The sequence below is a fragment of the Haliaeetus albicilla genome, chromosome 16 (assembly GCF_947461875.1).
Source record: "Haliaeetus albicilla chromosome 16, bHalAlb1.1, whole genome shotgun sequence".
NCBI lineage: Eukaryota > Metazoa > Chordata > Aves > Accipitriformes > Accipitridae > Haliaeetus > Haliaeetus albicilla.
In genome coordinates, this window is record NC_091498.1 from 12,338,441 (window position 1) to 12,360,523 (window position 22,083).

Sequence of the window (22,083 nt, forward strand, 5' to 3'; positions counted from 1 at the left end):
CTGTGAACAACTCACTAAGTTGGGCACGGGGTGCAAAGTATCATTCTGCTTCATTGATCTGGGAACCCTTGAAGTGAAACGCTGTACATCATGATGTTGGTTTTCAGCATCTTCCCATGTACTTGTGGACAGTTCTTGCTTGTTTGGATTCCTGTTTATCTTTTCTAGTTATCTCTGTCTTGTGACCATGTAAAAAAATATCAGTACAACATTTTGATAGTTGTTCTGCAGGGGGGCCTTGGTATTAATTTTTGAGCCCTTGGGTGCTGAGAGTCATGTTCTTTGAAAAACCCAGTTCCTGTTTCAAGTTTCAAATGCTTGGCATACACTGTAACATTCATCTGACCTTTTAATGTTTTGGGGTTTTTAAAATCTCTTCACCCCCTTCCTGTTTCCACCCTTCTTTTTGGCCTTTTCAAGGCTTGGGCATACAGTAACTATTCTACTTTTCAGGAATGATGTTACATGAGTTTCTGCTAGACATTTAAAGGAATTCTGCCAGCAGTGTGGAATGCCTGAGACAAGAACCTGTAGAAACACCTGCGCTTTTTTTTTTTCTCTCCCCCCCTCCCGGCTGGTGGTTCAGTTGGGATACTGCTTTCCTTACCTAGCCTAGACTAAACTGCTTCTTGGTGATAAACAAGTATGATTATGTCTATCAGCACATACACATTGCCTGCCTCAGGTGCTAATACAATTTTGAATGTGATGGTTTTTCCACCTGTCTTTGCTCCTGCAGGTCACTTAGCTAAAAAAAAAAAAAGGTGCATTTTAACATATAAAATGTAAGGGAGAGGGCAATCATTCATTTAGCCCAGCAAGAATAGATGTAGCTGAAGACCAGTTTTAGCTGTAAATCCTGTGGCTTTTCCTCCTATAATGTTTGCAGATAAAGATGTAAACCAAATGTTGACCTGTCATGTTTGTGCATATTGGTGTGCTTTGTACTTCTCATGATATAAATACAGTTGGATCCTTGTTGGGAAAACTGTTTCTGAAAATGAGAGCAAGTCTTATTCTGAAACTAGTCAGGTTCAGTTCAGGCTATATCATTCTAAATTCCCTTAATGTCTGAGGAAGCTCTCTGAGTTATGACTGTCAAATCTGGGAGAAGTCTTTCTGGTTTTGGGAGAACTGGGAGATATTCTTCTTGTATCTGGCAAGTTGAGGGAGACTTTGCTGTGCTACAGAACAAAAATAATAATGATCATATCATCTGTAGTCTGAAGGGAGTTTTCCTCCATGATGAGGTTTCAGCAGCTTGTTAAGCAGTTAGCTTTTGGGGGAGATGGGATAAGTATATTCTTTATTAAAGGACTTGATTTGAAACTTCTTGGCAGGGTATATACTACAATTCTAAGTGGGCATCTATTTCTTGACTGACTCTTGCTATCTTGTTAGATGTTATCCCAGCCAGAAGAAAACTTATGTAATGTCTTGGAACTACTACTATATCATATCTGAAAGCTCACAGGTTTATGCTGATAACTTTTGCCATATTCAAAAAGATCTAAAAGATTGCTTAGTCGTTATATTACAAGGAAGTTTTTCAGATGGAGAAATGCAGAGAAGATGCATGAAACGCTGATAACCCGCACTGCTGCTGGAAGGGATACTGCTGTTAGGAGGTGTTTATTGTATCAGGAGCATAAATAGAGCATTTCATTTCTAATGAAGGAGCTTGAATCCTCATCACTACTAGTTATTTATGATTTAAACTCTTGCTATTTTACAAGGTGCAATAAAATTGGGATGTCCAACACTTAAGGTGTTTTGTTTCCTTCATACAAGTTGCATAGAAGAAGCAAATCTTATTCAGTCATCTGAAAAGAAGTTACTTACAACATTCAGCGTTCTAAGATGAGAATAGGCCAGGTGATATGGTAATTTAAAAAACAGGGTATCAGTGAAGGAGTTGATGAGGTTTCCTTTCACCAGCTTCAAGAATTTATTTCCCCTTGTTTACTTTTGTCATCAAATACAGACTTCATTTGGTAAGTAGGAGGAAATAAAATCAGCATGGTAACACACTTCAAGCAACAAGTAATGGGACTTAGTGTTATGGATTTAATCAAAAGCTGTTAGCCTGTTCAACACTTTCATTATATGCTGTGTAAGCAAAAGGTGTGAGTTGTAAAAGGAGCTGCAGAAAACAGCTTTTCATGACCCTAGAAAGTTTTTACCTTTGCGAAGAGTCCCCTGGGGTGTGTCATACACTTAAAAGTACACACATCCCACCTCCGCCCCAAAGCAGAGCATATACAGGTATGTGCTCAGTCTAAGGCAGTTTATAGAGATTTGACATAATCTCTAAGTTCTTCTTTCTCTTGATGGTTTTGCAGCTCAGAAGTGGAGCTCCTGCTTCTTGCAGTCATATAGTTTTTTTCTGTAGCCAGTTTTTTCCTGTTGATGATATGAAGGATAGTTTTTCTTAAATCTCAAGCTTTGGGAAGAAGGCAGAATTCTCTGCTAATGTACAGGGGTTTATTTTCATATTTTTATCTATCCATGATTTTCAGATACCTGTTTCCTGTAGCCAGTATTCTGGGGAAGAAATCTTACAATCGCACTAACCTGTGGAAATTCAGTCTTCCGCAGATGTAGTATCTATGCTGTATGTTACTATTTATAGATACTTTTGTGTAGTCATTAAAAGGTGTGTTTTACGTTAATGCAAATGTTGAGTTTGCAATCTACATAAACCCATATAGTGGATTTGTCAATATAATAAGGCTTTGCATTGGGCAAAAGTTGATTTGAAATCACTCTTCAAGATAGTTACACATTTTTTCTGTTTTGAGATTTATTACTCAGTCTTTTCAGTTGCGCTGTCTTAATTGTTTGTTCCCTATTAAAAAAATTTAGTGTAATATGTGAGGTTTTAGAGGGCTTAAATTTAAAATCATGCACCCCCAACCCAGCTACAAAAGCCAGAACTGTGCATAGATCCCCTGATAATAGTGTTAACTAGGAAGCTTTACAGCATCTAGTTTATTTGCTGGACTTTTTTGCACAAGCACTTTTAATGATAGTAAATTTATTAGGAAAGTAAGGGGAGTGACACTTTTATTATACTAGTTCTTTAGCTTCTTTGTTCCACATGATAGGTACTGAAAAAAGTGAAATATTATTCTGTATTGGTTCATCTTATCGGAGATTTGTTTCAGAAATAGATTGTGCTTCTTGGCAGAATGGAGGGTTTTAACGTTCCAAGTAGTATGCTCGGCTTTACCTTGCCTCTACCATTATCTCAGGAAATGAGGGCCTGTGATTTGAGTACACAGTGGTCAGTTTCTTTATGCTAAAAGTTAAATATTTATATGGCTAGCAAAAGAACTCTGTGCTGCGAGTAACTGTGAGGAAGAATTGAAAATTAATAACAGTGGACTGGAATAGCTTTATTTTTTATTTCAGATTTCGACCTATTAAAGGAAGGCAAGAAGAACTAAAAGAGGTGATTGAACGTTTTAAGAAAGATGAGCACTTAGAAAAAGCCTTCAAGTCCTTGACGTCAGGTGACTGGGCCCGGCACTATTTTCTTAACAAGAACAAAATGCAGGAAAGGTTGTTCAAGGAACATGTAGGTGTATTTGTAATTAATGTGTTTTTTCAGATGGTTGAAAGGCTAAGAAAATGTAAAAATTTCTTAGGAATGTAGCCGGTAGTAAAATAATCCACTGTGCTGTCATGTTATTTCTTTCATTGCTTTTCAACAGAAACTTCCTTTGTTTTTTAAAAGCCAGCTAGCTTCTACCTCCTCCCCCTTGTCCCTGCTTTTTTTTTTTTTTTTTGAGTTAACTTACCACTGCCTTTTATTTAATAGACATGTAGAAGGGAAGACACATTTGCCTCTTCTGCTGTTGGCTTAAGTCATAAGCAGAAGAGAGAAGACCTGCTTCCAGGAGATGAAGAGTTTCAAGGACTTCTTTCATTCTTTGGAAGGGGTTTCTCCCCCCCCACTCCTTTTTTTGTTTGTTCTGTGTTGGGTTTTTGTTTTTGTGTTTTTGTTTTGGTTTTTTAACTTGCAGCTATTTTAAATCAAATTGTGTGACAAAGAAAGGTGAAGGAAAAAGGAGAAGCCTTGCTACCTCAAATTACCTCAGTTGTTTGGGTATAGGGGCTTTATGTCGGAGTGTTACTCCTCTTCCTCTACTTCCCACACCCCAAATCCATTTTGTGTATAGCATAAAGGTTGTTGGTTCTCAAAGTTGCAAGGAAATCATAGTATTTTTTAACTTAAAAAAACCAAACAAACAAACAAAAAAAAAACCCAAAAAACCCAAAACAAAAACCAACTCCTTCAGGAATGAGTGCGTTGTTTTCAGATATAACCAAAAGGAATTTGGCCTACTTTAAAGTGCATCAAATCTAGTAGTATACAAAAAAGGAGGCAGCAAATTCTGCTTTCCCATAGTGTTTTTTGAGTAATACTACTGTACTTTAAAAAGAATTGATCGAGCAATCCCTGAATTCAGTATCTAGATTTGTCAGGGAAGTAGTATCTTTCTCAGAACTGGAAGGAATAAAATCGGATCCTGTAGATTGTTAGGTCTCGGTGGTTTTTAAAGATCAGAGAAGAGTTCTTGAATGCAACTACTCAGTGACTTTAAGAAGAAATAATTGCTTTTCATTGGTTGGACCAATTTTGTACCATTCAAGGCATCTTTAATTTTTTTAAACTCTTTTGTTAGCCATGTGAGGATCCCTGCAAGTCAGTCTGGAGAAATAAGATTAGTGTAATGTGTATAGTTAAAATTTATAATCAGAAATGCATTTCAGCAAACAGCATCCCATTGCAATATCCATTTTTTGTGTATTTATTTGTGCAGTTCACTGACTTTCATTATTTTTATATGAAGTTCCCCACTGCTTTTGTTTTGCTTGTAACAGAAAAATACTGTTTTCTTTCATTGCAGGTATTTATTTATTTACGAATGTTTGCAACTGACAGTGGGTTTGAGATACTGCCTTGTAATCGGTATTCTTCTGAACAAAATGGAGCCAAAATTGTTGCAACAAAAGAATGGTAAGAAATATAGTTTACTGTTGCATTCCATTTCTGTCATTTAGTTTGAAAGGTTCTAAAAAATGATATTGAAGAAGCATGATTTAGAATTAAAACTGCAACCAGCGAAATAGAAAGTTTTGTATTTTTACTTACAAATTAAATTTGGTGTCTGTTTTTGCTAAGTACTTAACACATAATACATGCATCTGTAAGACGTGCCTTTGTATATTTGGATGTAGCCATACAGTTTTCAGTATACAAGTTTTTTTTTATCTTGTTTTCAGTCAGATAATTATTTTCCTCTAATCGTGAGTTGTTGGCCTCTTGTGAGAAACACAGCCATGTCGAGACTGGCATTATGCTGGATTGTTATACAACAAATAATTGTGAGGAAATGAGTTTTTCACCTTTGTGAAACTGAGGGGTGTTATTTGCATATTTTGATTGTGCAAGATAAAACTCTCCTGGAAACACAAAGTTGGAACTGCAGTGTATTACCCCATCTCATTTTTGCACATCTGAGTTTCATTATAAGCATGTCGGTGGCAGCAACAGCAGATCCCTGGGTTAATTCAGATTTTAAAATAAATTTTCCCCTTCATTCCCTGTCGTCCCCGTGTCCCGTCCTGTCCGTCCCGTGTCCCGTCCCCCCCGTACTTTATATTTGTTTTGCTTTGTGGCAGTACATACTCATAAAATCACATCTGAGATGATGATAATGCTATTATGTGCAGGCTAGGATTGAGTAGCTAGATATTATACAGGCAGCGTACCAAGTAAGCATGCCATTACTGTGGGGCTATGGCCTCAACATGTGGGAGGGTAAGCTTTAAGAAGGTTGAGGCCAGTTTCTAGCTCTTCATGACTGTAGCTGGAAGTTCCACAATTATGATATAATCATGAGTTGGTTTGGTTTTTTTGTTTGTTTGTTTGAATTCTCCCCCTAACTGATTCTTTGGGGTGGAAGCTTTGTATTTAGGTGTGTTGAAAATGAACTAACTTTTCATGCTCAAAATCTTGAGTGACCTGAGAGAGAGCAAGACAGGAGAGCTGCTTCTTAACCCTGCCAATATCTGGAAAACTACTGAGACTCAGAACTGATAGAGTTCTCAGCACTCTCTATAAAAGGAGAATTTTGGACTTAAAAGGCTTGTCTTCACAAACCTTGGAAGGTTTGTGTCCTTTGTGTATATTTAGTATCTTCATATTCATCTGTGTCAAAGTAATCTGGCCAAAATTTGGAATGGCCACTCTAAAAAGCAGTAGAAACAATGCCCTTGCAAGATAATGGAAATTGTGTGCTGCTTCTTAGGCTGAGTATTCAGTGTCTCTGATCTGCTATATTTATGATGGCAGTTTGGCTGTCTGCACATGAAAGCATCATGGTTTTGTTGGTCGTCCGTCTGTGTGTGTGTGTCCCAGCCCCCTGCCAATGGTCTATTTCAAGGACTAGCTTGATGCTGAAGAACTGCTTGTGAGAGAGGAAAACATCTTGTGTGTATTCTGGCCTTGTTTTGAGTCAATACTGGCCCTTTTTTTAAGAAGCCACTGAGTTCTGAGTGTCTTCATTATGCTGTGTTTTCCTGGCCAAAGGAAGAAGTATAGGAAATGCAAACAAGAGCAGCTGGAGGAAGTCAAAATGTCTTATGTGCTGATGGGGAGGGAGTGTGCACAAATGAAAAAATCTTGCTTTTAGTTTTAACAACTGTAGAAGCTGAAGTAATCAACTCTTGCAATTTCTTGCTTGCAGTGTCAGGACATGGTAGAAACAATGGTGGTAATGTCTGTCAGAATTGATGTAATTGATTCTATATAGTAGCATAAAACCATTTCTTTCATGTCTGATAAAAAGTCTATTTAGCCTAATATCCTGTCTCTAACTGAATTAAAACATGAGGTTTATAGGGGTTGAGATATGGTTTACAAAACACTTCCTGTTATTGACAGCTTTTCTTCTTGTGAAATTACTTTGCAATTTTGGCATATGTATTCTTACTTCTGCTACTCTTTTTACACTAAAGGAAACGAAATGATAAAATAGAATTACTTGTGGGCTGTATTGCTGAACTATCAGAAATGGAAGAAAACATGCTGCTGAGACATGGGGAAAATGACTTCAGCGTCATGTATTCCACACGGAAAAACTGTGCACAGCTGTGGCTTGGTCCTGCTGCATTTATCAATCATGGTGAGTAGTAAGTATAGGAAGCATGTTAAAGGACATAAGGAATTCTACTCAGAAGTGTTGTTTTATGTGAGCTGAACAATGCAGGACCTTAGAGAAAATGTCTGAATCTGGCATACTGGATTACTGTAGGACAAAATCCTGTTGGGATTTTCCTAGACCAGACCTGATGGGCTGTGGACTGGGAAACTCACAGAAGGCTTTAGGAAAGTGATGCCTTCTTCCTTCACAGAGACTTTGGAACTGGCAGCTAAGTTAGTGGAGCATATTGTGGGTTACCTTGAATTCTTTGTGAACTTAGTCAACAATAACATATTTCTTAGGTGAACTTCTTATGCCTTCTTTAACCTTTTGCACAGAAGCTTAACTGATTCTGTTGCATTTGTATGCTGAAGGAAAAGCAGGTAGGGTTTAAGATAAATCCTGTTACCTTACAGAGGAGAGAAACTGAACACTTGTGGTAGCATAGGGAAGAGCTCAGAAGCCAAACTATATGAAAATAGATATCTTTTGATGTATAGCTTTGTGCAATACTAACATAACTCCCAGTATTTAGTTGAGATTCTACAGTTATTGAAGTCAGAGTGAATCCTTACTTTAGATATCTACAACTATTCATGTTTCAGGTCTTATCAACAGTTAATTGACTTTATCTTTTGGACCTTTTTCAGATTGCAGACCTAACTGTAAGGTAAGCAAGAAATTAAAAGTAAATAAATAAAGCACCCCACTTTTTTTTTCCTCCCCTTTTTTCCCTGCACCTTTTCTTCCCCAACAGTTGTTGGTTTTTTTTTTTTTTTCTTATTCAGGTACTGTTCAACCTTAATGATTAACTTTTTTTTTTCTTCCCCCCTCCCCTTTCTGTTGTCTCCTTCCCCAGTTTGTATCAACGGGCAGAGATACAGCATGTGTGAAAGCTCTAAGAGATATTGAACCTGGAGAAGAAATCTCTTGTTACTATGGAGATGGGTTTTTTGGAGAAAATAATGAATACTGCGAATGTTACACCTGTGAAAGGTATGCATTGATGTAAATAAGTTTCAAATGGAATTGGGCATAGTCATAATATATTCTGTGAAACTTGGAAGTCCTTTATGAGTACTCAGATTTTTGGACACATTACAATTGCTTCCTAACTATTTGTTATAATGATTTTTTTTTTATGTTTTTACTGAACGGTCATGTTTCCTGAGAACTCCTGCATGCTGTTTTTCTTTTAATTCTCTGTTCTGGACATAGCCCAAAATGAGAATAATAAAAAAGAAGTGTAGATTCTTAAAAATATTTTTACAGAATAAGGTAGAATTGGAAGGAAGAGCAGTTGTAGCTTCTACGAAGCCTTTAGCAACTGACCCCCAACTTTTGCTCTCTTTTGCACTAGAAAAAGTAAATTTTATTAATGTTTTCTATGTTGACCTGAAATTCTTTTCTGCTGGGAATGGGCAAAGTAGTTTTCACCCTATGGTACTAGAACTTGGGGGTTTGTGTACTCATAAAGATCTGCTGGTTTGGACAGTACTTGCCTATATCTGTCCATCGCACAATAGCAAAGTTGTTGTTATACTTGTTTTTCACCTGTGCTGCCCCAACCTAGTTTCTTCACAAAATCAGTTGAAAGAATTTCATAGTTGGTTTTTGCCATGTTGAAACTTCTGCTTACTGTGAGCATGGAGGCTCAACATCATATGTGAGAGCTTCACCTAGGTCCAAGAGGAACTACACAGAACCTATGACAGTTCTCTTACTGTTTCACCTAAGTGTGGAGAGAGAAGACCTACAAAGGACAAAATATTAACCATATTGAAAAATAGCTTTGTGCACCTACATATAAATAGTTTAAGAACCCTACCTTCATTTTTTACTAGCTAGTTTGGTCACTAACAATTCTTGCAATTCAAGGGAAAACCTTCTGGTGTGGACTTTCAAGCTCATATGCTGTTGGTAGATCATTCCAAGTGAAGGGTACAGTCTCAGTCTATCTAGAGAGCTGCTAGTAAAAATGTACTTCAGTCCTGGGAGGTGTTTAGTATTGAATAAATGGGCACCATGATTGTTCTTTCCTTGTTACTTGGAGTGATAATGTTTCTTTTTGCTCAAGTTCCTTTGATTGTTGATTTTAATGTAATACGGACATACTTTCAGGACAAACCAATTTTATGTGTCTGAACACTTTCACTAACTTGTCGTCTTTGTATTTTAAGTACAGGAAAGTGTTATATTTTAAAGCTAACGTTTGGGTAATTCTAACTTTAGGAATCTGTTTTTCGGTCACAAGGCTGTGTTACAGCAATCAAATATGAGAGATTTTAATTTAGCAGAGTTGAGCAAGGAAAAATTAGTCCTTACCAACACTGATGAGGCAACTGTCGCTTTGTACACCACAAAAAAAATCATCTTTAAGTGACCCGATTTTTGACTATGCTGTAAAGGGTGTTAATTTGTAATGTTAAACTGCTAAACTTCTAAGGATCTGTGGAGTACGTTTGGGAGTGTTGGCTCTGTCCAATTTTTTTTTCCAAGCCTCTGAAAGTCATCACCAAGAAAATTACATATCTTTACATATGTGCATGTACTGTTTTTAGGTGAGCCTGCTGTTCATGCTGGCTGACTGAGACAACTGAGCACCAAAGATGACATATCAGAAGACAGTTGTGGTTTTTCGTAGCACTATTACTTTCTGATCTAAAGTGGCTGTTGCTTGTGCTAGGTTCAATCTAGTATCTTAAGCTGCCTGTAATTTGCAGAATACAAAATAATACGGAAAGAACATTTCATATCAAACAAATACCAGTTAATTTGAGAACAAGTATTGTGTCTGCATAATAATTAACCTTGAGGAGCTTGAGAGCCTGTCTAATCTTTTTGGTGCACTTTTGGTTAAGTTCTGTAGATTTTCTTCCAGTACAACACACTGGAATCCACACCGAAGTTGTCTTTAGTAATTCTGCAGATTGCAAGCATACTGGATTATTAAAGAGTATCAAAGGAATCCTAATAGTAGTGATTGAAGTGCAAGTACAGGAATTATTAATCTTCATCCTTTTCTGTGACTACTTAGGAAAAAAAAAAGTTCTAGGTTTGCTCAGCCATTTCATTTTCATGGTAAATACATACATACTGGAGTCTTTCAGTTGCAAAGGAACACAGAAGTATGTGATAATTTTATTCCATTTTCTGTACTTTTCAACTCTTGCTGATGCAGTTAAGAAGCATTGTAACTGAAGCTGACATATTTGTACTAGCCTGCTGTGATTAGGAAAAAATTGAAGTTGTTATCTGAGCTAAGTAGTATTTTGAATGAACATATTTCATTTTCACCTGTATAATTTGACTGTGAAATGATACTGAAATAGAAGTAAAGCAAGGGAAACCTACTTTTGCAACTTTTCTTCTTGCAAGAAATAAATGAAGGTTTTTTCTGCACATCTTACTAAAATGACTATATGGATATCCTATTAAAGCAGCCCACAAAATGCTAATAAATTCAGTGGTTATTGGTATTGTTTATCCAAATATACCTGGGATTCAAACTATTGTATATGAAACACAGTTCTAAGTTTATATTAAGAGTTATTTAATACATTGTGTCCTCTTTTTCTTTGTAGACGTGGAACTGGTGCTTTTAAGTCAAGAGTGGGATTGCCAGCACCTACTCCTGTGATTAATAGTAAATATGGACTGAGAGAAACAGATAAACGATTGAACAGACTTAAAAAGTTGGGTGACAGCAGCAAAAATTCAGACAGCCAGTCCGTCAGCTCTAACACTGATGCAGATACCACTCAGGAAAAAGCTAATGCAAGTAAGTAAGGGGAAAAGCTTGGAGTGCAGGATTAAAGGTTTCATAAAACCATTAAAAACTTACACTGTCATGGAATTTCTCTCTTAGTGTTGAGATGCATCTCAGATGCTGGTCTTAAGATTCCTGTATAAATTACAGTTCTAAAGGCAATTTAAATAGCAATTCACTTTTCCGTAAGTGTTTCAAGAACAAGAGGTTGGTGTGTTCTTGTTTTGTTTTCTTTTATTTATAACAAAAGCAAATAGCTAGTGTCATATTTCTGAACATGTCAGTTAAAGTTCTATCAGTAATGTATGTATTTCAAAATACTGTAAACTATCACATGCAGTAGCATAGTTTAGGAAAGAAAACTTACATAGTTTGAGTTATCTACATTCTGTAGGAAAACAGTTTTTAAATAAATACTCTTAGTAGAGATTATTAAACAAATAGTCATTTCCTTTAGAGATCCTTTAAATTGGGCAGCTATTCCCTCTCCACATCCAGGACTGATATAGTTCAGGTACCTATTCTGAAGTGAAAGTGCACAGTTAGTTATCTCGGAAGAAATTGGAAGGGATTTTTGTTTGTGATGCTCCTGAGAGACTTGTCTTCATGGAGTAGTGAGTATCATTTATTTACTTTCCCCCATTCCCCATGTCTGCCACCCTCAGTATAGGCAAAAATAAATAACTTAAACTTTGACTTAACTAGCAGACAGGTTTGGAGCTATGTAAAGTATTATGGTCCCATCTGGCTCCTGTTTGCTGCTGTGATATTTAAAAAAAAAAAAAAGAAAAAAAGTTTCCCAAAACCCTCTTACGATCTCTAATTACAAAACTTTAGAGTTGCAGCTTTGCTTGGACAAAAATCCTTTTGCTTACCACAGTAGGTGACAGACAGCTGGATACTTGAAACTGAAACCATTTGTTGTGGTTTAACCCCAGCTGGCAACTAAGCACCATGCAGCCACTCGCTCGCTCCCCCCTCCCTACCCAGTGGGGTGGAGGAGAGAATCAGGAAAAAGTAAAACTCTTGGGCTAAGATAAAGATAGTTTAATGGGACAGAAAGGAAGAAAATAATAATAATGAGGAATAATTAAAAAAGACAATAATAATAAAACATTACAATAATAAGAAGAAATGACAATAATAATAATAATAATAAAAGAATTGGAATATACCAAACAAGTGATGCACAATGCAATTGCTCACCACTTGCCAACTGATGACCAGTTAGTTCCAGAGCAGCAAGCCACTCCTCCAGCCAACTACCCCCTATTTATATACTGGGCATGACATTGCATGGTATGGAATATCCCTTTGGCCAGTTTGGGTCAGCTGCCCTGGCTGTGTCCCCTCCAACTTCTTGTGCCCCTCCAGCCTTCTTGCTGGCTGGGCATCAGAAGCTGAAAAATCCTTGACTTAGTACAAACACTACTTAGCAACAACTGAAAACATCAGTGTGTTATCAACATAATTCTCATACTGAACCCAAGACATAACGATGTACCAGCTACTAGAAAGAAGATTAACTCTATCCCAGCTGAAACCAGGACACCATTACAGTACTTAAGGTTTGGGGGGGGGGGTGTCCTCCCTCTGTAGGAAAAAATTCTGGGGTTAGTACTAGAGCATGCTGATCCTCAGATTTTTCTTCAATAATACTCACTAAAAACTGTGGACAATGTGGGATGGATTTTTTTAAAAAAATGGTAGAAGAAGAAATTAAGTAAAAACTAAACTTGGTATATTGGTGGCAGTGAGGGAAGGAATTTTAGGTGTACTTTTGACTTGTTTGACAATTCCTTTCATGTCGGAGTTGCAAGTTAAGCAGCTCGCTCCTTACTGAGTACTGTCTAGCATGTTTCACAGATTTTGATGAAGTGTTTAAAATAAATGAAATAACTGCAGTATTTGGGAGTGGGAAACTCAGGATAAAGCAGTGTCATAACAAAACCACTTTTTTCTTTTGCAGCTAACAGAAAATCTTCAATTGGCGTAAAAAAGAACAGCAAAAATAGAACATTAACAAGACAGTCTATATCAAGAATTCCAGCATCGTCAAATTCTACCTCATCTAAACTAACTCATATAAATAATTCCAGGGTACCAAAGAGACTGAAAAAGCCTGCAAAGCCTTTACTTTCAAAGATAAAGTTGAGAAATCAGTGCAAAAGGCCAGAGCAAAAGAACGCTTCTAGAAAGCTCGAAATGGGAAATCTAGTTCTCAAAGAGCCTAAAGTAGTTTTGTATAAAAACTTGCCCATTAAAAAGGATAAAGAATTGGAGGGACCAGTCAAAGTTGCAGTCTCTAGTGGATGCTTAACAAGGCATGCAGCAAGAGAACATAAACTGAATTCTGTGAAAGGTGCTCATGAGCATGGTGATATACCACCCTGCACATATATAACAAGGAGGTCAATGAGAACAAGGATGAATTTGAAGGAGACCTCTGACTTAAAGCTTGAACCAAATACATTGGATAGCTATAAGAATAATTTGACTGGAACGCAATCAGACATTTTAGAGCAGCAGTCTCATGTGGTAAATGAAAATAATGTGGCTCATGGACCATCACATAAAGGGGAGATTAGGTGCCAGAAAAGTGATGCAAGCATGTCAAAAAAGAAATCTCGACAAGGAAAACTTGTGAAACCATCTGCAAAAACAGAAGAAACTGATACTATGCACAATACACCTGTGAAAGATGAAGTACCAGATTTGATTAGTTCACATTCAGAGCTCGGAGAGAGGAATAATGTGGTGGACACACCTGTTGGCTATAAAGACTGTATCCCTGGATCTGGTGGCTGCTCTGTTGTAACATCTGACAATTTTAAAGCAAAAGACAGCTTTAGAACTGCAAAAAGTAAAAAGAAAAGACGAATCACGAGGTATGATGCACAGCTTATCCTTGAAAATAGCTCTGGGATCCCTAAACTGACTCTTCGTAGACGCCATGATAGCAGTAGCAAGGCAAATGACCAAGAAAGTGATGGAATGAATTCTTCGAAAATAAGCATCAAATTAAGTAAAGACCATGAAAAAGATAATAATTTATATGTAGCAAAGCTAAATAATGGGTTTAACTCAGGATCAGGCAATAGTTCAACAAAATTAAAAATACAGCTAAAACGAGAGGAAGAAAACAGAGGGACATACCCTGAGGACCTTCATGAAAATGGTATGTGTTGTAGTGAAACTCTTTCCCTTTTGGAGTCAAGAATGGAAGTAGACAATTATGGTCACTATGAAGAGGAAACAGCAGATGAATCCTCATCAGAAGAGGATGATGAAGAGGAAGATGACTATGATGATGAATTTGATGACTTTATTCCTCTTCCTCCAGCGAAGAGATTAAGGCTTATTGTTGGCAAGGATTCAATAGATATTGATATTTCTTCCAGGAGGAGAGAAGATCAGTCTTTAAGGCTCAATGCATAAGCTTATAGGTCGTAAACTGACCTGGATGTCATTTTTAAAAAAAAAAAAATTAAAAATTAAAAAAAAAAATGGAAAAAAAAAACAAAAACAAAAAACCCCACAACAAACCAACCCACAACAAAAAAAAAAAACAAACACCAAAAACAAAAATTCCATTTGATTATTCCTCAACTGAAGAACTTTCTGAAAAACTTAGTGGCAGCACTTCTTTATTGTCTATTCACCTATCAACGTAATATTGTAGAAAGTGTACAGCATACTGACTCTTCTTAAGTCTGATTTGTGCAGATTTTTATTGTACTTTTTAATAGCCTTCTTATGTGCAATTCTGAGTTAGAGGTAATGCTCTGTTGTAAAATAAAGGCTCAAGCAAAGTTATGAAATTGCATCAAATCTTTCCATGCAGGACAATGAGAATACAGTGTGGCTACATAATTATTTTTGATCAGTAAGAGCATTAGTTTGCTCTTATGATATTTGACTAAACAATTTGAAAAAATCATAGTAGCAGCATATTAAGGTTTTCTAGTATATGCTAATATCACCAGCAATGATCTACAGCTTTTTGATTTATTTGCTAGATGTTTTTTTTTCCCCCTTGGAGTTTGTCAGTTTTAACACTGTATGCTGTCCCAGACGTACTGTTTGTGGCCTTTGTTACAGTAGCAAACCGTTGGTTGGAAGTCAAATTGATTTCTTTAAAAAAAGAGGAAAAAAAAAAAAAAAGAAAAGGTGTTGATAATTTGCTGACTTTTTAGTACATTATATGTACAAGGGTAGCAGTATGCAGAATAAAAGTTTGGATATGGTGTATTTATTGCTTGTTATGTAAATTAAACACCTTGTATTTAACACTTTTCAATACTTTTAGATAAAATTGTTCTTTGCAAGAATGATTGGTGCTTATTTTTTCAAGAATTTGCTGTGAAATAATGTGATTACAACGGGCAACATTTATTCAATGAACTGCAGCTATCCTAAATTGGTTCTTCATATTTTTCTGTTGCACTTGTAAAATGCTACAAGGAATTTAAAGAAAATTATTCACTTTAACTTATGATAGTTTTATGAAATTAAAAACAACTAAGTCACAGCTTTTGTTCTGTGGTAACCTATAAATTGTTTGTCTTTTAAGAACCAGTTGTAAAAGACTGAAAAAATATGTATATGTTGTAAATATTTGTGTGTTGTGAGAAATTTTGTCATAAGAAATTGAGATAACTTGCCAGAAAGGTTTTTAAGTTTAGAAATACATCCATGCCAATAAAATAGGAAATTGTAAACCTAGTTTTAAACTCTGCATCAGTTGGAGTTCTTTGCTCATACGTAGTTCACTTAATATTTCAGAGTCTGCTTTATAACAATGAAGAGTATCAGGGCAATCTTTTGGCTCTTTTGTTTTTAATAAAAATGTTAGGAAACTTCTGGGCACAATGGACTTGTTTGTATGTATAAATCAGCTCATTTATAAGCCATTTTTTTGAAACAGGTCTAAAATGTCATAGCTGACTTAACTGTATAGCACTTTGGTCTATGGTATTTGTGTTTTTACTCAACCATGGATTAAGGTTTAGAGTTGTTTTTTGTTTTGTTTTTTTTTTAATCTAGGGGTGTAGAAACAGAATTCACATCATAAAATGTGTGCCATTGGATTAGTTGAATCCACTGTTAGCTGAACGGTATTTTTGTGTGAAGTCCAACCCTCTCTGCCCAGAAGAGCAAGAGCTTGAGTTACATGACCACTGTATTACCCAGTTGTGAGAGCATTAGTGGAAATGGGTGGGTGAATTTGCATGTGAGCTGATTGTAATGGTTTGGCCCATCTCTCTGACCCTCACAGAAATGAAGAATTTTTCCAAAGAAATCCTTCCAAATGCGTTTCAGTAATTTGTTAGACTGCGCATCAGCTCATGGAATCTACCTTCATCTCGCTTCCCTTCTGTATTCTTAGCAGAGAATTAAGTGTAGAATTAAACATAATACTTGTAACTTTGGTTTTTACAATGTCCAGTCTCTGTTAACAGCCTGCTGTGTCTCATGTATGGAGTATATATATTTTTAAAAAAATGGGTAGGTCTGTATGTAATGCACAATCTCTCCTGTCACACCTGGGCTTTTACTTCATGGAAGACTGAACACGAAAGCTTTGGTAAGTATGCTGACATTTTTGAGTACAGAGTCAGCTATGGTGGTTGTCTTGTGGGATTTTTAATTGTACTGTATCATATAAAAATGGGTTATTAAAGGTTGGGTTACAGGGAAGATAGCTGTGTTATTAAGGGCTTGCTTTGTAGTAGGAAGTTTACCAACAAACAGTTGATGACAAGTAACAGTAACACAGCTCTTTCCTCGAGAATTCACTTGCATTTTCACTGGGTGGTGTGCCCTGCAAGTATGTGCTGTATCGGCGAAAGAGGTGAAGAGCTGAAGAGAGCAGCTGCATGCTTTCTGTTCACTGCCTCGCAGATTATTCCTGGAGTGTGCTCTGGGATACCAGTTTCTCCTACTTTGCTCTGTAGTCAGTTTTTCTTGCAGCTGTTCTGTTTCCCTGCTGCTCCTGCTTGCAGACTCGTGCTGAATGATCCTCTGGCAGTCGTGGTGGTTCTAGGAAGGGGTGATTGGTTTGCAGAAACATCATTCACCTGGGCATTCGAGGAAAAGGGGTGCAGCAAGTACACATTGCCAGCTGTTGTTGGCATTTACTGACCAGTACGCTCAAGAGCAAGTTCAAGGGCTTGATAAACCAGCCTCAAGCAGTGAAAGCAGATCATGAAACAGGTAGGAAAGAAATTGGAAGAGAATCCTGCCCTTGGAGGCAGAAGCTTTTTGTCTGGAGTAGATGTTCCTACTAACTCATGGTTCACACAACCCGTTAATGAGAGCTGCTTTGCTTTTTCTCTGATGCAGAAGTAAGTAAAAGTAGCTCTTTGGGCATCGGGAACTCAGGATTGCTCTTGTTCATTGAACAACCTTCTTGGAGAATTTGGAACAAAAGCTTCTATTCGTTTCCAGGGTAGACAGGTCCATACTGATGTCCTGCTACACAGATTTTTTGGTGTTACAGATGCCTTCATTAAATGCATTCCCCCAAGTTGATGAGGTAGGCAGGGGTTGCACAACCTGTCTCTTCTGTCCTTATCCTGCCACAGAATTTTTTTTTTTCCCCACCATTTAGATGTGAATTGGTAGATTGTGCTGTTTCCCTAACCATAGTGGTAGGGGAATATGAATGTTTGTGTCACTTGTATGAGAACCTGACAACCTGGGGATGTTTCTTGCTGTCCAATTCAGATCACAAAGCACTGTGAAGTTAATAGTGACTTGGCTGTTGGGGACCCTGTCTAGCCTTTATGTCTCTCATTTCCCAAGATACTGGAGAGAAAAGTTGCAAAGGCTCGGTAGATTTAGGGTGACTGCAGCACATCTTTTAGTGGGTTGAAGAATGGGAGGAAGCGTGTTACGGATGGCCTGTGTCAGCTAGTTTTGTGTTACGTGTAACAGGGTGGCAGACTAAAAAAGAAGCATTACAACCGCCACAAAAATGGCAGGCTGGCTGTGGATCTTTGAGCATCCTGGCGCAGGCAGTGCATATTGAGCTGCCATGTAGTTGAGGACAGGTTTAGTATGAAATTTTGAATATTTGGGTAGCAGATGTAACTGATAGCTGACTTGCACCTTTGATGTGGTGAGTTAATAGGGTAGAGGCAAAGGTGTTAATTCTTTGTGAGAGGAAAACAAATACTGTTTCTTCACAAAACAGTGTTAAAAAATTGTGAGTGTTCTTTAAAAAAAATAAAAATGCAGTGAGCATATGAGAGGGAGCAGTCTTAAGCAGTCTGCTCAAGTAGAAGCTTGCACAGACTTACTGTACAGTAAAATCACTGCAAAATACGTTACAGGCTATTCAGTCTTACTGGTTACTATTCATGTCAATCCCAGAGAGACAGAAAAGGTAGTTACTCAGTGTGTTTCTGCCTGCCTTGCATAGGGCAGCCTAACCTTTCCCATGTCTCTTTCGAGTGAATTTTACATTTACATTAAATTTTACATTTATTTGAGGAGGAGTGATTTGACTGGACATAGCCAAATAAGAATCAAGCCTTTCCTGCTTTATGTGTACAGGGATGTTTCCCTGGACATTGAGGAGTTTCTAGAAAATTGCTTGTGCTGAGAAGCAGCAATGTTTCTCCAAACAGCAAGCGTGTGATTGTCGGATGTTACTGTAATATTGTCTGAAGTGAGTCCCCCTCTGAGCTAATCAAGTATGTTCTTTTCTACCTCATCTGTAACTCCAGCTCTAGTGTGCAAGCAGGGGGTTTTGGACTTGGAAAAATTGATAAAATTGCTGTGGATTCTCTGCAAGATTAACATGAATGTCCTGTTAGTGTCTTCTTTTTCTTCTGTTTTGCAAATGCTTTTTTCTTCTTTTTTTCCCCTCCACTGTATTTGTTGGGCATTAGGTGTTGTCTCTGTATGTACTTTGAATGCTCAGGTATTAGCTTGTGTGGAGCTTACCGTCGTTCAGAGTGTTACTCTGTTGTTCACAATGCATTGGCTTTGTTTAGTTATGCTGCTGGCCACTATGTGTTAAACGCACCTGAGGTACTCCCCAAAGTACGTATTCATGTCAGGTTTTGGCTAGGTTTTTTTCTGGTTTCTTTTTGTCCGTTTTGCCCAGTGCTGCCAGTGCATGCTCTTTAAAATATGCTCAGAAACAGAATTCCTTTGCTTCCCATATTTGTATGGTTGGTTGCCCTTTTTAGAATGAAAGGGTGAAGGTCTGGGAGCTGTGCAGAATAAGACTTACTGAAAAGTAAAAGCAAAGTCGTTTAAGTTTGCATTATATTTGCTATTGTCATGTGTTTTCCGAAATCCCCTTCCTCATTGAGTATTCTCTTGTTTGGGCTGGGTCATAAGTAAACTGATGGCCTTGCATAATCTCTGTTGCCCCTTCCTAAGCTCTTGATTCCGCAAGTTAACAAGGTTGCGGTAGGTTGTCTTTCTTCAGCATCATTTCATGGCAGCAATGCTAGCTATGTATTTGCACTTTTTTGCCTGTTGTAGCTCCTGCTTTTTGCCTACCAAGGGAACTCCTGTGGCAGTCATGCTTGAGTTCACATACCTTATTTACACTAATCCCATGAAATAGTTTTATTATTGCAAGGTATACATGGTTGGTTGAGCATTACTCCTCCTCCCCACAGGCAAAGGAAATCCATGCCTTCTTCCCAGGCAGCTACTTTTGATTTAACTGTAATTTTACTTGGATTCATCCTTGCATGAAATTTGATCAGAACAGTTCCTGCCACAGAAACAGTAGCATAGGTGGTGGTGTTGGAGGACTCCTTGTTGTAGGTACAGGTGCATCAGTGCTGAAACAGGTATGGGGCCAGTTAAACAGTATTGCTCAGGAATTGTTTTAGCTTAACAAGCAAAGATTCATGGTTTTGGTAGTGAGTTTCACTCAAGTGCGGAGCTATCAATGGGTCCAACAAACCATAGATTTTTTCCACTGATGCTTTCTGATGTTCATCAGAAATCAATTCTATTATGTAATTAGTTTTATAGTCTTTTCTGCTCCAATTACTATGTTTGGCTGCAACATTTTACAACAGAATTGGTTGTAAACTGGTAGTTCTAAGGTAGAGAATGACAATCATAGAAGTGTGTTGGATAGGGCATGATTTTACTCATATTTATGTAAATCATGTCCATACAGCATTAGGACAGGACTACTGGGTAATTCAAGGTCAGGGTTACCAAAGTCTCTTGGATAACACTGGATGCCAAGACAGAAGGATAGTCTTTCTGAATCCAGAGATTAAGTCCTCCCCTGTAACTCAAGGGCAAGGCCCGCCCAAAATGTTTTAAAGCCAAAGATTAGCCATGGCCCATCCAGTCACAGCAGTCCAGGAGGGGTTACCTTCCCATAATGCCAAATTGCCAATGCTTCAGCGAACAACACTTTCCAACTTCAGAAGTAACAGCAAGCTTTGAGATCCAACCTTGGGTATGACCTCAGAGTATACCTCCTTAGAAAGGAAAACACTGCTGATGCCTTCAGTCACGAACAGTAAGACAGGGTTTGCAGTACTTTTAAGAACCAGATTTAGGCTTTTAAGTGACTTAAATGCTTCTGAAAGTTTTCTTCTTGATGTGGCACAGAAAAGTCATGCATAATCTGGCTATTTTAGATCTACAGTGAAATCCAGATGCCAAACTACTTCTATCCCATTTAAACATGGGACCAAACATAGGTTCTGAGGTCATGTTAATCACTCCTGGAAAATTCAGTGTATTTCTCTTTTTATTTTTTCAAAGCTGTGTATCTGTTGATAGCTGAATAACACATCAGTTAGTTAAAATCTTGAGTTGTTAAAAATCTGTAGATGTCCCATACATTTTCTGCATGCTGGCTTTCATTTAAAACCATTTTGAAATAAATAAATATTTTTTGTATTCTTCGGGCACAGGGCAGCAGGGAAGAGGGGATATGTTTTGAGGCAGAAAAGTTTACCTTTTCCTGTCCTCTCTTAGCTGCCTTGTTAACTTTTATATTGAAATTGAGAGTTGTAAAATCAAGTGGAAAAATAGTTTCACCTCACCCCCCCCAAATCCATGCTGTTCCATGCTGCATTGCATAAAGATTCAACCTAGAGTAAGTCCTCTTCTGTAGAAGGTAACTCTGAATTCTGAGGCCAGTATCGAGTAGCAGAGATGATTCAGCTGTCTAGAGTAAGTGACTAATGGGGAAGGATTCCAGCTTGGGGAATATGTTGTGTAATAAAATGCAAATCTTTTCAGGTTTATTAGATTTCTAGCAAAAAGCCCAAAGCTGTTGGTATATCTGCTTTTAATTTACAGCACAGGATAGCAAATGTAATTTCTGGTGAAACTAACCATATGTGTGTGTGTCAGTTATTTTGGTAGATAGAAATATCATCAAGTGTGAACTCAAGATAGAAGAAAAATAGGCTATACATGGGGGGAGGATTAAGGAAAGGTTAAGGAATTGAGATATTAAAAGCGTTCTGAACATTTTTTTAAGGTTTCAAGAAAGACTGAAATGTAGTATCTTACCTTTTTATTAAAAAAAAGCCAAACCCCAAACTTAAGTCTTATTCTTTGTAGAAGAAAATACACAAAACATTAATATTTCCTAGGTTTGTAAAACACCTATGAAACACTGATGGTAGTATTTGTAAGTGTAGTCACTTAACAGGGAGTGAGTTTACACCATTGAGCTTCAGTCAGTTGTGGGGAAACAGCGGCAATGTTACTCTTAAAAAGAAGTGTGTGGACATGTTACCTGTGTGCCAACCTTATGTAATCGGTTACTGCCAGAGATTGCATGCTGCGACAGATGGACCTGTTTTGGTCTGAGCCATTACAGCTTTGCTCATGCAAGGTGTGTCAGGATGGACAGGACGTATGGGACTTTCAGAGGCTTGAAGAGGGAGAAACCCCAAGAGGGAGGATCTATGAGGAGTGTTTGGTAGGAAGGAAGGGAAGTGATTGCTGTCGGCTAGTGAGAACACACAGGTTAGGGGATGAGCTGATTGCTGTCTTGTGCCTGCTTGTGTGTAATGCTTCTCTCTTAGGTTGGGCAGTAATTATGCAGTCAGTAAAAGTCTTGTAATCGAATATTATGGATAGTGTTAT

At 37.5% G+C, this 22,083-nt stretch overlaps 1 protein-coding gene across 5 annotated transcripts in view; it reads left to right on the top strand.

Annotated features, from left to right (window-relative positions):
• The window catches only part of KMT5B (lysine methyltransferase 5B), a 32,741-nt gene extending 16,331 nt beyond the window's left edge, over positions 1-16,410 (top strand). For 3 of the 5 annotated variants that reach the window (XM_069803496.1, XM_069803495.1, XM_069803498.1), the window contains 7 exons: positions 3,415-3,580; positions 4,917-5,026; positions 7,030-7,196; positions 7,865-7,884; positions 8,074-8,210; positions 10,799-10,995; positions 12,953-16,410. In XM_069803496.1, the coding sequence (XP_069659597.1) occupies positions 3,415-3,580; positions 4,917-5,026; positions 7,030-7,196; positions 7,865-7,884; positions 8,074-8,210; positions 10,799-10,995; positions 12,953-14,421 (2,266 nt within the window). In that variant the 3' untranslated portion in view covers positions 14,422-16,410. Of the gene's footprint in view, positions 1-3,414; positions 3,581-4,916; positions 5,027-7,029; positions 7,197-7,864; positions 7,885-8,073; positions 8,211-10,798; positions 10,996-12,950 lie in introns of those variants that run through there. The other 2 variants (XM_069803497.1, XM_069803500.1) reach the window with 2 other exon arrangements.
• Positions 16,411-22,083: the final 5,673 nt, after the last annotated feature.